Below are 16,920 nucleotides of genomic sequence, written 5' to 3'. Positions count from 1 at the left end.
GCAAAAAATCGGCTGAGAGACAGCTGGTATCTCAAAAAACTCGTTAGTCGGGACACTCGTAAGTCAAGGCCCCACTGTATTAGCTTCAAGTTCTGGAGGTCAGAAGGCTAAACCAGGTGGTCGGCAAGGCCGTGTTCTTTCTGGGGGCTCTTGGGAGAATGTTTTCTTGCTTTTTCCCAGCTTCTAGAAGCTGCCTGCTTTCCTTGACTTATGGCCCCTTCCTCCACTTCAAAGCCAGTAATGCAGTGTCTTCAAATCACTCTGACCTCTGTTTCTGTGGTTACACCTCCTTCTCTGATATGATTCTCCTGCCTCCTTATAAGGACCTTTGTGCTGACGTGGGGCCCACTAGATGACCCAGGACAATCTCCCCAGCTCAAAGCCTTAACTTAATCACACTGCAAAGTCCCTTTTACTATGTAAGGCAATGTATTCACAGGGTTTTGGGATGAGGACATGGCTACCATCAAGGGGCCACTATTCAGTCTACCAGATGGCTTTAGCATTTTGGTTTGATTGACACTCTGGCTAGGCCCATGGCCCCTCTGTAGACCCTGCTTTGATGTGGTATGAAGGCTGCCCCCAGAACAGCGATGCCTGTTATGCTCACTCTCCTGGTTTCACTGGGGAGCCCAGCACTCCTCCCCCAGGTGCCATTCCTTGCTTCATTCTAGGATGCTCATTTCACCTGTACTTGTATAGAACCAGTGAATCGGACATGACTGAGCGAGGCTATGGATCCTTTCTCAGCATTCATGGAACTTTAAGGAGCCCATAGCCTTGCCTCCCGGGGTGGCCCATGGACCAGCAGCATCTGCCTCATGGGGGAGCTTTTAGAAATGCAAATCTCAGGCTAGTTCCAGAACTACTGAGTCAGGAACTCCCTGGTGGGCCCAGGAAACTAGGAATGCTAACATTTGAGAAGCATTCCTGCCAGGCCAAGTGGAGTGTGCCCGAACAGACCTGCTTAGGAAGGAGGGCAGGTCTCCGGGCAAAAGATCAAGAAGGAGCTCAACATTTGTCTCAATGCCTCTTCTCAGCAGTTTTAGCACTGACTCTGTTCTGCACAGAACTCAGAAGCCTGTTGCTTTTGCCCTAAGAAAACCTCCCAAGGCAGGTAAAATCCCTCCAGCCCATACTGAGCAGGAACAGAGGAGCTGCAGGGGAAGAAAAGGTACATGGGAGCCTTAAGAGGCCTGACTCCAAATTCCAGCTGTGACTCATGGATCCTGCCTCTCTGAAGTTAGGCAGACAATGGAGTTCAATAACCACCTTCCACTGTTGTGGGGACAGAATGAGGTGATGCACACTGTAATAATTAACACTCTACTGCACTGGGATTTCTCTGCATAATAACTGTGATACAATGCAAAGAGCTCTGACTTTGCAACCCTAAGATCAGGGTTTCTGTCCATGACCTTGGGCGAGTCACTGCACCAGTCTGCCCATCAGCTTCCTCACGGGTACCAGGAACAAAAGAAAACCGTCCTCTTGCTGTCGGGCTGAAATAAACTAATGAACGTGAAGTGCCTGACGGAGAGCAGGAGCTCAATAAATGTGTGTGAAATCAGAGAAAACAATTTACTGAGCAATTTAATAGTCTAAACAGTGGTGTCAGGGGAGATATTTGACATGCTCAGGAGAACAAACCTGCCCAGTATGTTAGCGGCCTCTATTTGTTTTATCAACAATTCATGTTCCAATTACGAGTGAGTCATCTATTTCTTAGCACAGGCCTGAGCTGGATCTCAATTTGGCAACATTTCCTTAGCCAGAACTTAAGTTACCAATGTCCTTGAAAGAAGGGAAATGGTCATTTAGTTCAGATGATGGCTGAATTAAAACTTCCACAGCTCTTGAGTAGACTCCCCTTCGTAGGTCTACTTCTACCCAGATGTTTGGCGGATGGAGCAAGAGGGACTTGTCCATCATTGATCCTATCGTCTTAGGAACGGCCTTTCCTTCTCCGACTTGTAGGCCTTGGAATCCAAATGCCTTCCTATAGCAAAGTGCAGTGAAAGAAACCATGAGTTCGGATGCAAAATAATGTGAGGGACGCCCTCAAGGGAAGGGTTTGTTCACCAGAATCACTGAGTGTTGGCAGAATGGTGTCACAGAAAAGAACACTGGCTTTGGAGCTGGACTGGTCTTTGGTTGAATCCTCATCGCCCCTAAGCTACGACTTTATATCTTCCTGAGCCTTGCTTTCCTGTAAAATGGGTTCCATAACACCCATTCGATTCTGGTGAAATTGATGTGACTGTTTACTTAACAGGTGTCCTGTACAAATCCTAGGCGGGCCCTACGCCCAGTAGGATGGGCAGCTCCTGATAGATCCAGGCACCGGCCGAAGCACAATGACCTTTACAAGCCTATTTACCAGAAACAGAGAGAATTTATGGTTGTCTCCGTGGCCCAGTGCCTGGCACACAGTAGCCGCTCAATGAGCACTGGTTGATTGAATCTCCAAGTAGCTGATCCAAGCAAATCACTCAGGAGAATCAAAGCAACCGAAGCACGAAGCAAATAGCCTCCTCATTCTTCCAGCCCTTCTCGACTGGGCAGACATCTGATGGATGCCTTCCTGGCCAGCCACCGTGGCCCCCAAATAGCCACTATTTGCATCAGCCTGGCGCTGGTCAATTTGGATATCTGCAGACCTGAGCAGAGTTTACATTTGATTCCCTAGACTAATTTCCCCGAAGTCACAGAACGGGTGCAGGTCCTTTCACGTTCCTCGTACAAATGTCTATTTAATCACCATCCTGTCTCTAGCACTTCAATAACTTGTACATTCCCCCCCTCAGTCACGGTTTCAGGAGGGCAAAGGAAAGAAATGGAGTGAAGCCCTTTTCCCCCTGACTGCTTACTTGGACAGAGAACTTCTTAGCTGAGTCCCATTGATCATTCAGCTCATGTCCTCATTTCACAGAGGAAGATCCTGAAGCCAAGTCACATGGCGGGTCAGGGCAGGACTGAGACTGGATTGGTCCTCCCAGCACATGTCCCGCCTCCCAGCAATGCCCCTCCTTCCTCATCCAGCTGTGCAGCTGTGCATCCAGCTGCACACCCCTTCGCCATCATGAGGACCTGGGTTCAAACCCCAGCTTCGTCGCCGGCTGGCTCTGTGACTACGGGCAGATTACAGACTCTCCCTGATCTGTGATTCCCTCATCTGTACCATGTGGATAATCACACAAGCATTTAAGGCTATTGGGAGAGTTGACATGGCATGAAACATGCCCAGCCTGGGTCTGGCCCAACAGCCGCCCAGTGCTATTTGCTCCGGTCCTTCACTGGAAATGCTCACTGCAAGTAATGATAACAGAAATACTTCACTTTTATTGAGGCTTTGCTTGTTGCCAGGAAAGGCTGTAAGCATTTTACATGTATTAGCTCGTTTACTCGTCTTTCTCTAAAGGCAAAAGTATCTTTCTTGCCCCCTTAAAGACATCCATCCTCACAACTGCTGCAATTCTTGGGCTAGCACTGTTTCAACAGAATTTGCTGACTGGAAGCATAGTATGCTGCTGAAATGATGTCTTGTTTTCTGTCACTGGCTTGAACCAGCCAGCCTACTTGCTGTGACAAGGTATGATGAAACCAAGTGCCATTCCCTTGTCTTTAACGTATGACTAGTCCAAAATCTGTACTCCAGGTCGAACCCTGCAAATGGGGGTAGAAAAAGGGAGAAAGGTATAGGGAGGAGTGGCCTCTGATGGAGTGAGGCATGGGGGTGGCAGTTGGGGGCCTGGGATAGAGATGAGGTCTCTCCTTCCACAACCCATAACAGCCAGTAGGAAGGAAGTCAGAACTTTGGCCACAAAGTTTAAAAGCTCCGTTTGGCTTCCAGGTGTCCATCCTAGCATTCATTATTATCCCTCAACTCCACCCACCTCAGCACACCCAGCCCTCCCTCCTGCTGCCCTGAACAACCCTCAGGGCCTAGAAAGCTTGTGTTCACCCTCATTGTTCCAGGCCCCTGCACTTATTGGCACCGCTGTTCCCTCTCCCTGAAGTCTCTTTCCCTCCTTCTCCACCTTGCAGCTAGTATTGATACTTCAAGACTCAGGTCCAGTGTCACCTCTTCTAGAAGCCACCAGAGTTCATCTGATATGGGGACCCCTCTGAGCCCACAGAGCACCTGTGAACTCCTAGCAACTGTTCACACATCTCATTCCTCAATAATACTATGTACCACACCAAGCCTTATTAGATTTTACATTCCCAGCGGCTAGTAGGGAGCTTAACATATAGATGACACTCAATAGACACTGATTAATTGAATAAATGTACCAGGAAATGAGCATATCCCCACTTAGGTCATGACAAGATACAATAATTATACTGAGAGTAGTGATTAATAATTGCTACCACCAGATGCAAAGACTCTTTCTGTGTCGATCTCTTTCTTCAAATTATAACAATAGCCCCTGAATATCAAGCACCTACTGCTGTCCAGGCATGGGCCGGTTACTGTATACATGTTATCTTCTTCCCAGCTCTCTGAGGCTTGGAGAGTTAAGTGTCTATCCAGGGCTAGTAAGGGGCAGAGCTGTAGCCCTGAACTAGGTCTGCCTGACACTTTCCTCTGAACATGCCTCGTCCCAGAGAGGGGCACTGCTCTTGTTCTCACAGTGGACACTGCTTGGCCCCTGTTGGCCCGTCCCCACCTCAGTCCCTCTTCCAAGGCCCCAGTGCCCAGATAGAATGGCCTCACAGCTCTGCATCCTGCTCAATTATTGGGAAGACTGCCCTCCTCTGCCCCCCAGAAAACCCGGAAGGGCCAGAGTGTGCAGAGCCCGAGGTCTAGGGCTGATACCAGGGAAACAACATTCAGAGGTGGAGCTGCTTGTCTGAGTGCTGAGTGATTAACCCTTGTGTGCCAAGCTGGAACGGCCATGGGTGAACCTGCAGTTCCCTGAACTCAGGCCCCTGTTCCCCATACTCAGCCCCACATTGGGCACCATATGTGCCACGCCAGCACAGCCAGGTTCGGTGAGCCTGAGAGGGGGTGGTGAAGGATTAAGAAGAGACAAGAGAAGAAAGCTGGGGCTGGGTGGGATGCTGTCCTCTCTGATGGAGAGACAGCGCCCCGGCCTTCAAGCCGAGTCTTTATTTTATAGCCAGATTCCACGAGGCAAAGTAAGGGTATGGTCAAGATCAGGGGTCCTCCAACTTTTGAAACAGGGGGCCAGTTCACTGTCTCTCAGATCGTTGGAGGGCCAGACTATAGTTTAAAAAAAAAACTATGAAAAAATTCCTATGCACACTGCACATATCTTATTTTGAAGTAAAAAAACAAAACGGGAACAAATACAATATTTGTATTTGCATGTGGCCCGCGGGCCGTAATTTGAGGACCCCTGGTCAAGATGTTGACAACATTCTCATGGGTTTCGAATCTTCTCAATTACATACACCTGATCAAGCTTTGTTTACTTGCTGCAGCTTCCATAGCCCATATCACTCAGCCACGTGGGACCACAGGTTCAGACCATAAGGTCAAGCTTACAACCATAATCTTTGGCTATAATTGTGCTGGGACTTGCACATGACTTTGTCACGAGAGGATCGTGCCCTCTCATTAGTCCCAGGCTTGAACCTGTCCAAATGCTGTAGCCACTCTCCACTCCCTTGCACAGCTGCAACACACAGGAGCTGCATGGAAACCCACCCTGAGCCGGCCTGGTCAATGAAACTCAGCAGATGCCTCTCCAAGATGCTCTTCTCTTCCTGCTGAGTTTGTTTCCAGACCACGCGTCTACTGAACGGAGTGAGATCTTGGGGAGAGCTGGCACATTCCCCCAGAGGTGTCCCCCTGGAGCCCATTCCTCGCCTGTGGCACTGGTCCTCTTAGGGCTTGGGAAGCACAGGTGTTTGGGGTGTTGCTTGGCATCTTGTTCCCCCTTTGTCCCAAAAAGGAATAAATGCCCCCAAATTGTTTGGGTATTTACTCATTAGAAATGCATCCACTGCTATTTCCTGGAGAAATTAAGCCACGAGCTTTGGAGCAGATGACCCAGGACAACAAGAAGACCTGGGGGTACCTGGTGAAGATATTCATTCCCCAGACCTTTACCGAGCACTTAGAATCAGACCAATTGCTAGCTGGGCTGGAGGGGGAGACAGACACAGACCAGCAGGTGTGATGACATACACACATGTGAGGACTGACACCTAAACAGGGCTCTGGAGGGTGAAAGGAGGAAGGCATCCATTGTTTGGTGATGAGGGCAGAAGGGAGGGGTGGTCAGGAAACATCCGCAGGGCTGGGTGTTGACGTAAGTGTCCCCAGGTTAACAAAGCAGCAGAAGTGGGGGGCAGAGAGTCTGGAGGAGCGGGTCCAGCTGCTATAAGCCGTCTGCAGAGCTTGAGTATGTGTATGAGACAGGGCACAGCAAGAGAAACGGCAGGGCCTAGGTGCAGGGCCCCTGGAATTGGGCCTCATCCTGAGGACAGGTGAGTCACTGACGGGTTTAAAAAACAGATGACATGCTCAGAGTGGAGCTTTAGAAAGACCACTCTGTCAATAGTGCGGAGGATGGATGCAGATTGCAGAGTACCAAGCTGGAGGCAAAAGGTCAGATAGGAGGCCAGTGCCATTTAAAGGCAACATTTTTATGGGGGCCCAGCACAGTATACACATCTATCTATATCTACACACACACAAACACACACACACACACACACACACCCCTAATATGGTGTATCTACTATTGCTACCTCCACTGATGGAGCAGACACTAAAGAACAGAGAGATCAAGTCACTTGTCCAAGGACACACAGCACGTGGCAGTCTCAGCATTTGTGATAGGAAGCCAGTAGGGGTCACTTGAGCCCCCAGGAATACATACCTTTGGGGAATGGAGGTAGTACTTTGCTTGGTTGGGTGTGTGCCTGCAGACTCCTCAAATGCAGGAAAGCAGAACACAGGGAGGGAAGAGAAGGGCCTGCCCAGTGGGAAGAGCCCTGCTTTCTTCACCTCGTGGCCATACCTGCACCTGTGGGGGAGGCTGAGGCCAGGCAGCTCCTGCAGGTGCTGTGTGCTTTTTGCAGGGCTGAGTTAGGCCCGGGGAACAGGTGGCCAAGGACATGACCGCCTAGACCCGTGGTTGGCAAACTGCGGCTCGAGAGCCACATGCGTCTCTTTGGCCCCTTGAGTGTGGCTCTTCCTAAGCCTTAGGAGTACCCTAATTAAGTTAATAACAATGTACCTACCTATATAGTTTAAGTTTAAAAAATTTGGCTCTCAAAAGAAATTTCAGTCGTGTACTGTTGATATTTGGCTCTGTTGACTAATGAGTTTGCCGACCACTGGCCTAGAGCCCTGGAGCAGCTCCAGTTTCAATGCTCCCAGCCACGCTCCTAGGAGGGATGGGATTTGGTGGGGATGGGGGAGGGCAAGGAGTCCCACTTAGGGGCCCGCTAATAGGAGACAAGCCCAGGGCCAGAGAGGAAGGTTACATGTGGCTTCTATAGCATGGGTTTGATGGTATGCAAAGCTGGACTTTGAACTTGCTGGCTCTGAGCTTTGGACAGTGTTTAAGAGCCTCATCTTTAAATGGGAATAAAACTCAATTCAAACGCAGGGGAAATGTCAGAGGGAGGCCAAAGGTCAGATAGGAGGCCAAAGGTCAGATTCACCACCTCTGGTGGTGAATGTCAGCGGTGAAACTGGCTGTTAGCACGCAATCTTGCACACCTGTGAAACCACCACCAGAGGCGCAGAATTGTGTTGGGTGGGCCACGTTGTGTAACTCGGAGCTGGAGCTGCTATTTGAATGTAACACTGAACTTCAATATAACTCTAGGGGCTGCTAGTTAGAGGTCAAACAACAATAAACCAAAGGACATCACTCTGTAGACTCATTCCTTCATCTCTGTGGAACTCAGAATTGTGTGTGAAGCTTAAAGAAATCACATAGAAGCAAATATTCACGACATCGCCTGCTTCCTAAGGTAGTCACCAGGTAGGTATTCTCTAAAGGCAAACTGAAAAAGCCCAGGAAACAATAATTCAGGGCTGCTCTACAAACAGGCTGAAAGCGAGGCAAGGAGGGCAGGACTGAAGCCAGGGTTACCATTCTAGACAAGGACCAGTCTGATCAGCCAATCAGAGGCCTGGCCTGACTTGCCAACACCTGTTGGAATGGTGGTCTCTCTTTACCATCCCAGAAAAGGCCTAGTCAGAAACGCTACTGTCAGAAGTGATGCATTAGGGCTGGCAGCACTACAAATAAATACACACGCCAACATTCCCCGCATTTGTGGGAAAGCAGAAACCCACCTGAGAGGCATTTACACACAAATGGCTGCACAGGCTCGCTCCATGCTGGGGCTTGGCACCCAAACACCTCCCAGGCAGGCAGCACAAGGCAGATACCTTCTGTGCAAACAGCTGCATTATCCAGACCCACAGCGTGGGGGAACCAGCACAGCAAAGGCTTGCAAACCCTGAGCAGAGCTTCTCCTGGCCCTAGCCGTTCCAGCCATACCTCTGCCCCCCTGCTTTCTCCACTGCAGGGCTTTGGCTCCTCTAGGGCAGAAGACCCTTAGTCACACCTGCTGGGGGCAAGAGCCCGCCAGTGCCCGCCACTGCTCAACTCCTTTGAATGCTGAAGACACAAGCCATTTTTAAAAGTAGCAGAAGGGACTGCTGTCTCCCCCACCAAACTGGCTACCGCTTCCGTGTTAATATTCTGGGAGTTTTCTCCCTGATTGGAAGGGTCTTGGAACTCTGAAGCCATAGCTCTTGGATGGGTAAGCTAGGGCCTCGGCGGGCCCCTGCCCATTTTGGAAGAGCTTCCGGTTGGTTTTCCCAAAGACAACAAGCCCACACTTAAGACATGCTTCTCTTTCCTCTCATCCATGCCTTCGACCCAGTACAGTTGCCTGGAGTCCTGTGGATGGGGTAGCAGGAGTTGGGGAGGTCGGGGTGAGAGAGCGGGTGAGGCCCTGAAGAAGGAGGCCTGCTATTTCCAAAAAGGGCCATAAGGAGCAGAGCTGAGGATTTGGGGGTGGATAGTGGAAAGAGAGAAGCAGGTGCAGAAGAGTGGGCGACTTCTCCTACAGCTGTGTTCAACTTCCCACCCCCTGGAGGAGAAGGCACAGGGGACCCAAGAGTGGGTCACGGAATGATGTCACCGCAAGGGGCCTAGTATCCAGCCCCCACCCCCGGCCCCCTGGAGTGGGGACCTTCTGACTTTGTGGGGAAGCAAAGGGAGCGGTTCGCGCGGAGGGCTGGCAACTCACGGAGGAGAAGTTGTGCGGGCCGCAGAGCTCGCCCCGGTACTTGCAGGAGAGCAGCATGTCCTCCAGCTGGTGGCCGAGGCGGTCCATGAAGGCGGCGCTGATGCCCTCGAAGTGGCGCGGCGGCAGGAAGAGGCGGAAGTCGGCCAGCTTGCGGAACCACTGGCGGCGCGGCTCGTCGCCCCGCAGCAGCTCGCTCACCAGCGGGCGCGCCGTGCGGTTGGGCAGCAGCAGCCCCAGCCAGTGGCCGGCGTAGTAGAGGTCCCCCTTGGAGAGGCGCGGGAAGCGCAGCGGGTTGTTGTTGCACACGGTGACGGCGGGGAAGGGCAGCTGGCGGCTCCACTCGCGGTGCACCCGCGTGTGCGACGGGAAGCTGAGCCAGTAGAGCAGGCGGTTCGAGGACCAGGACAGCAGCAAGCCGAGGGACGTGCAGAAGGCCAGCACCCACAGCGCCCGCCGCTGGAAGGAGCCCCCCGCCGCCGCGCGCCCGGCGCACATGTGCCGCAGCCCGTGCAGTTTAGTGCGGCTCAGCGACGGCCGCCCCCTGCGGGCGACCCCTGGCCCCTGCAGCGCCCGCTCGCGCGCGCCGCCCCTGCCGCTCCCGGGCTGCCCGGCCGCCGCCACCGCCGCCGGCGCCGGCTCCTCGCGGGCCATGCGGAAGCGTCCCGGGCCGGTGAGCGCGGCCGGGGGCAGCCCGGCTCCACCGCTCCGGCTCATTCATTCAGTCCTCGGCTGGCGGCAGCGGCGGTCCCGACCGGGGGGAGCCGCCATGGGAGTCCGCAGCAGCAGTGGGAGCAGCAGCAGCAGCAGCAGCAGCCGCCGCGCGCAGCCCGCGCTAGGGAAGCGTGCGCCCGAGAAGAGCTCCGCTGGCGCGGCATGCCCGCCCGGCGCTGCCGATGCCGCTGCCGCCTCCGCGGGCGCCCGCCCGGGGCTGAGCGCCGCCGCGGCCCGCCGCCCCTGCCCTCTCCCGAGTGCCTCTGTAGACTTCCTGGCCCCCGTGTTCCTGAAGGAAGCCCGACGCCGGTCACTACCTCCGCCTGGTCCCCCACCGGGCGCCGCCTCTCCAATCCCTGGGTGCTGCGCCCGCCTCCCTGCGTCCTGTCTCTCGGGGGACCCTGAACTGAGCCCCCCCTGCTTCGCCTAACCCCAGCTTTGACGCTGGTCCCGGGAGAGCAGCCACTCGGCCACCATGGCCGATTTGGACGTTCCCAAGGACCCCACCAGCCCGGTCCGTAGCCCAGCGGTGCTGGGACACGGGAGAGAAGTCGCCAGGGAATGAGCGCCCCCAGAGGCTCGCTCGGCGGCTGGGGTGGGTGTGTACTGAGGTGAGTGGTCGCTCAGTTGGCTGCTGCCCTCTTTCCCTTCCCTCCAGGACCCTTCTCACTGCTCCTCCGGCTGCGCTCCAGAGTGTCTGAGGCTCCTGCAAGTCCCGCGCCCGAGCCCTGCGTTGCGTGTGCCCCCTCCCGCCTGGGGCTGGGGGCTCTCAGGGCGTCCTGCTAGGGCTGCTGGCTGCTGGCCCCCGTCGAAGAGGCTGGCCAGAGGGACGTGTCGTTTCTGCAGCCTGCTCTCCGGGGTGCCTCGAGTCTCCGAACGCGGGTCTCACTGTCCGCTGCCTCTTCTTCTCCCTGCCCCGGGGGCACCAGGTGCCAGGGACTGCGGAGCCCCGCTTACACCTCCCGGGGGTGACCCCAACTCGCTGCTCCTCGAGCTCTTCTCCTCTCGAGACTCCAAGCCCGCGGTGGCGGCGGCGCCGGCTGCCTTCCTCTCCCGCCTGCCCGGCCCTCCTTGGGCCCCGGGCGAACTTGGGCAGCGGCCGCGCGACGCTGGCGCTGGGCTTCCAGCACCTGCTCCTCCGCGCACTGGCCCCGCGGCTCCAGGCGGGCGGGGCGGCGGTGGCGAGCGCCTTGCGCTCCAGGAGACGCGGTGCTGACGCGCCCGGCTCCTCCTCGCTGCATTTTAATTCCTGGCCACTGTGGCCGCTGCACACCGAGCGGGAAGCCGCTTGCCGGAGTCTTCGGGTGAGGGACGCACTGTACAGATGTTCTGGGGTGTGCGGGCTGGTGGGAGAGGCATGGAGTGGATACAGGCTGTTGGGGGGGGGGGTGTGTGCAGATAAGTGTGAGAGCCCTTCTGACTGTGAGGTGGGCTGTGAGAGTGTGCCACTGGCTATATGGGCATTTGCACAAGTATTTGAGTGGGTGTCGTGCCCTGAGTGTGGGTGGGATGTGCATGTGTCTGTGGGAATAGGCATTTCCGTGTTATCTCATACATGTGAGATTGTTTGCACATGCTGTACTGTGGCCATTTGAGTAGGTGCGGTGTGTGTAGGATAGAATGATGGTGTGTATGTTCTATGTGTGTGCGCATGTGTGCACTTAGTGGGTGGTAGGTACCAATGGATGTGTTGATGTGAGGTGCACAGTAGGTCTACCCCTACTTTCCAAATATTTGACTCACTGAGGCCTCACGGGGACAGGTAACACTTCCAGCCCCATGACTCCATGGGATAAAGTTTTCCAGACATTTCCAGCAGAGATCTTGATGGGGGTGGGGGGTGGTTGGCAGGTGGGAGTAGGGTGGGAGGGCACTCGGGCAGATCTGTTAAATGAGCAGCTGGTGTCAGGCATTGGGTGGGCTTTCCCTCCCTATCTACCTGGAGGGCATCCTGTCAGCATCTCAATTCCCTGCCTCTGGTCTCCAGAGAAGAGGACATCTGAGCTCTACACATCCCCACTCACCCACACATATACATATGTAAACACAACACACATGCATATAACACACACACATATACACAACCCCTGGAGCCCTTTCTCATTCACCTGGGGCACAAACTATGGAAGTTGGGCTTTGCTGAAATTCTGCTTTGGATTCAGTTCTTTGAAGATGTCTGTAGCGGGCTTTGGGGGACAGAGGGCTCTGAATCTGCCAGTTTTATGGGACCCCTAACAATGGCTCACATACCAGTGCTCTCAGCCAGGTCCCAACAGTCCTGGGCGGTGCCACACCAACACGTATCCCAGCCAAGGTGGGACAAGCTTGTGAGCTCCATGCAGTTCCTGATGCAACAGCAGGGCACGCATGGGCCATCTTCCAGCATCCGAGCTCCAGGTGGCACCATGCTCTGTCTTCCAGAAACCTCTAGGGCATTTTATGTTTCTGATTTGTTCAGCGAACGTAGGCTTTTTCTTTCTTGGAAATTTTCTCGTGGAAACGTACACATGCTGCTTGGTCTCCTGGGTGTCTTTTCTGCCATGGGTGTTCCTGTTAATTCTCAGGTGGTCGCTTCCCCAGAGGCGAAGGGGTGCCCTGCACGGGCTCCAGGAGTCTTGGCCCGGAAATCCAGAGGCAGACTCAGAGACGAATGGTGACCCCAAGCTATGACCAGTGGCTCTCTTTATGGCAAAGGTATACAGTGTGTTTCCTGCCCTGCCCGAAATGCCCCCACCTCCTCCCTGACCAATACTTTGACCAACTCAGTGAAGTTCAATTCTTTCTTTAAATACTGCCTACTAGGTAACTGGATGGACACTTCCCTTATAGCCCTTGTAGCACCTTAGCATTGCTTGTGTCCAGGCCTTTCTTCCGGATGTGAGTCCTTTGAGGACAGGTACTACCTCTCATTCACATTTATGTTCCTACCTCTTAGCACAGCACCCTGGCACAGTGACAAAGAGGGGGAAGGAACTGAGATTGCTTGAATATTTCTATATGCCAGGCACTGAACTGTACACATAAACATACTGTATTTAATTTCTCACTCCAACCCTGCAGCGGAGATTTTTGTTTGTTTGTTTTACAGTTGTTAAACCAGGGGGCTTGGAGAGCAGGAATTGAACTCAGCTCCAACTCATTCCAAAGTCTAAGGTTTTCCCTCTCCATCATGTTTTTCTCTAAAGTATTGATAGCCCTGGTCCGGTGGCTCAGTTGGTTGGAGCATCGTCCCCATACACCAAAAGCTTGCAGGTTTGATTCCTGGTCAGGGCACATACTTGGGTTTCAGTTCGCTCCTGGTCAGGGCACGGACAGGAGTCAACTGATCGACATTTCTTTCGCACATCGATGTTTCTCTCTCCCCCTACCCCCTTCCTCTCTTTGAAAACATTAAAAACATATTCTGGGGTGAGGATTAAAAAAGTATTATAAATAACAATAGTAATAACAACAATAATATAATAAGAAATGTAGTACTTCCTAAGCACTAGGTCCTGTTCTAAGTGACTTACACTAAATGTGTCATCACCGTGGTAAATGTTCAATCCTCAGAACAATCCTATGGGTAGATAATTATTTTCTCTACTTTGAAGAGGAGGAATTCCTACCAGAGAGGGGGTGAGCCACTCTCCCTAAGCCCCACAGCTCCTAAGCAGGAACGCAGCCTTGGACCCCAGGCAGCCTGGCTCCATCCCTGTGCTCTCAACCCCTACCCCACACTATCTCTGCTCTCGCAGCCACGCTGACACGACAGCTCGTGTGAATTAGCTTTCCCAGCCTGGCAGACTCACTTGGCCGGAAAGACAAATTCACAGGGCAGTGCGTGAGCTGACCCACATAACCTGTCCACCAAGAAATTAGGATTTAGCGTCGTGATTTGCCAACAATAAGCTTTTAAGAACATTTCCCTTTTCTTGTTTATCTCCAAAACATCTGTTGCTCCACACCTGGCATCCTGGCATTCTGTGCGGTGCTCGTGTGCAGTGGCAGAAGGGCCAGTGGCCAGCCAGTCCACATGCTGCCGTGTGACCGCCACCATTAATAATAAGCTCTTTCTCCCATGAAATGAGTTTCTTGGGAGAAAGAGGTCCATTGAAGTCAATGCGCTTTTTAAAAAAAATAATGTTTTTATAATCTCATTTTAGGAGCTGACACTTTTGTTGGCTGGATCAGGCTTCACTGGAGCCCCCCATGTTCCTATTGCCCCCAAGCCCTACTACTCGGGGGTCTGGCACTGGAAAGTGTCCAAGGTACCACCTGACCCTGCTCCCGACCTGCTGCAGGCAAACCCCTCTACACACCCTCTCAGGGACGGCCCACCAGCCTATTCTGGAACACCTGGCAGTGCTTAAAGCTTCATCCTGTCATCAAATTGGAATTGGTCTCCTTGTGACTTTCTCTAATTGACCCATCAGGAGCTGCACCAAATAGCTTGATCTTTCTTTCGCATGGGAACCCTTCGAAATGCTTTATGGGATCCGAGCACGTCACTGCTAAAGGGGCTCTCGTGGTCTACCTAATAAGGCGGTTTTCTGTTCTCTGGGCTAAACGTTCAACTGTTTCTCCTGTATGTGCTGCTCTTGGGATGAGATCTCTGATGTCAACATCCTTAAAAAGGGACCCTCCAGCCTGTGGAGGAGAAGCCCACCAAGCCTGTTACGCTGGGCCCGGTCCTTGCAGCCCCCGATCTTACTGCTGATGGTCACGGGTTCTTATTAGTCCCCTTACCCTTGGGGTTTAATGGAGGGGGTGGGTGAGGAGAGGGGACATTAATGATGGGTTCTTGGTGTCCCTGCTTAGAATGCATGGTGCACTTTTTTTTAATCCTCACCTGAGGACATTTTTTTCCCATTGATTCTAGAGAGAGTGGAAGGAGCGGGGGGAGGTACAGGGGGAGAGAAACAAGGATATAAGAGAGACACGTTGATTGGCTGCCTCCCACATGCACCCCAACCAGGGTGGGGATGAACCATCAACCAAGGAACAAGGTAACTGACTGGGAATTGAACCCAAGACCCTTTGGTCTGCGGGAAGACGCTCTAACCACTGAGCACCAGCCAGGGCAGAGTGCACTTTGTTGTAGGACTTTGCTGCTCATAGTGATGAATCAACGCTACTTTTAACATTCAAGTTCATTGATATGATGGGAGAGGTGGTCTTCTATGGGTCTGCCTGTGAATCTCATTATCTCTCTTTTTCTCCTTTCTCTTTCTTGTCCTGTGTCTGTGCTGCCCCAGGCTCTCTCTTATTCTATCTCCCTCTCTCTTCTTTCCCTTCCCAGTCTCACTCCCCACCCTCTGCCTGAAGCCTAGTGGTCCTCTCTGACACCCCCTTCACCTGTACTACCAGTGGCCTCTGGGGTCACAGAAGTGGCTGCAGTGTCACAGGCCCTGAGCACATGTCTCATCGTCACGGTGGGGGTGCCTGTATTGGTGAATGACAGCAAGGAGGACCTCCCCACTGTGGGTTTAGCTCATCACACACTCATTTTTTTCACCCGTCCCACGGTGGGGTTGGCACTGGAGACACTGTTCCATCCTACCTTTTCACAAGCTTCAGCGTCTCTATTGCTTTTCCTCTCACTTCAAGTCTATTGCACTTGGCCTCTCCTAGTTTTCTCTTCTGGGCTCTTTCTTAGACTCATCAGATATCTGTTTGTCCTTTTGGTCATCCCCATCCTCCACCAGCACTAAATTCCAGGGGTAAGAGGGCAAACAGGAGCCCCGAGCACCATAGAAAAGATTAAAGGCTGCAAGGACCAGGTCTGGGACCGAGGGCTGGCGGGCTCGCGCTCCCCAGTGCTGGAGGGAGCTCTGCTGAAGCACTGTGCTCCCTGTTGAGTGGCAAACCCCGAGAGATGGGAGCTGGACGTAAGAGCTAATTTTACTCTCAGTGGAGGAAGTTGAGGTCCAGGGAATTTGCTCTAAATTCACACAGATTGATACTGAGTGACAGAACTAGAATCCAGGTTCCAACTTCTGGTTCATTCTCTGATCACCCAATGAAATAACTTTTTAAAAATCCATTTTGCAATCAGTAATGTATTTACATGGTCCAAAGAGGACACAAGGGGGGAAAATTTAGTAAATTTTACTACATCTTTCCTCCCTACAGGCAACAAATGCTATCAATTTGTTGTATAATCTAATAGTGATGCTTTATGAATATATATGTGTGTATAGTCACCATATGTCCCTTTTTTTTTTATACAAATGGTTGTGTTCCGTGAATACCATTTACTAGAGCAATTGTAGTCCATATTCTTCACACCTTTCCCTTGTATTTTCAGTTATTTTATGCTTGCCTTCCTCTGGCACCTCATTCTAACTTCTGTTATTTTTCTCAACTTCTCATTTCACATTGTCCTGCTCTCCCATCCAAAAAGGACAGTGGGTACTATGACAAGCTGGTACACAGAGCTTGGCATTTTATTATCAGATTTTTTGTTAACTGTTTGGTAGATACACTGATGGATGGAAGCTCTCATGTGGAGAATCTCAAAGAGCAGGTAATGCAAAGATATTTCCTCTCTGCCTCTGAAGACTATTACATGATGATTTGCACAGGTTTTAATTTTCTGGTCATATTTTCCTTAGGCCAATTATAACGCACACATGCAGTTGAGTGCTCTGAGCACACAGCTCTTGTTGGTTTGGGAAGGTGGTCCAAATATGCATTGACTGGCAGAGAAAGCCAGGCTGGGATTCAGGAGTTTCTGTAATTAATTTAGATAGAGTGTAACACATACCACAGAGAGAACCAGAAGGTACCAATGCCAAAAGTGATCTGAGTGAGCATATAATTGAACTTAGAAAATTGATGCACACAGTTTAGTGACTTGCATCTGGTAAGTGGGAAGTTGATCTGATGATGGTACTGATGGTGATGATGATGGTGATGATGGTAATGCTGGTAGGGATGATATGATGGTGGTGATGGTGATGGTGATAGTGA

The 16,920-nt window shown here is 52.2% G+C and overlaps 1 protein-coding gene across 1 annotated transcript in view; it reads right to left on the bottom strand.

Moving 5' to 3' along the window:
• The window catches only part of ASIC2 (acid sensing ion channel subunit 2), a 210,517-nt gene extending 199,375 nt beyond the window's left edge, over positions 1-11,142 (bottom strand). The window contains exon 1 of the mRNA XM_059669510.1: positions 9,256-11,142. Coding sequence (XP_059525493.1) covers positions 9,256-9,969 — 714 coding nt within the window. The 5' untranslated portion in view covers positions 9,970-11,142. The remainder of the gene's footprint in view (positions 1-9,255) is intronic.
• Between the last annotated feature and the right edge of the window lie 5,778 nt (positions 11,143-16,920).

This window comes from Myotis daubentonii, chromosome 16, assembly GCF_963259705.1.
Source record: "Myotis daubentonii chromosome 16, mMyoDau2.1, whole genome shotgun sequence".
Lineage (NCBI taxonomy): Eukaryota > Metazoa > Chordata > Mammalia > Chiroptera > Vespertilionidae > Myotis > Myotis daubentonii.
The sequence above is the reverse complement of the archived record's forward strand: the minus strand, read 5'-3'. Positions and strand labels throughout refer to the sequence as shown.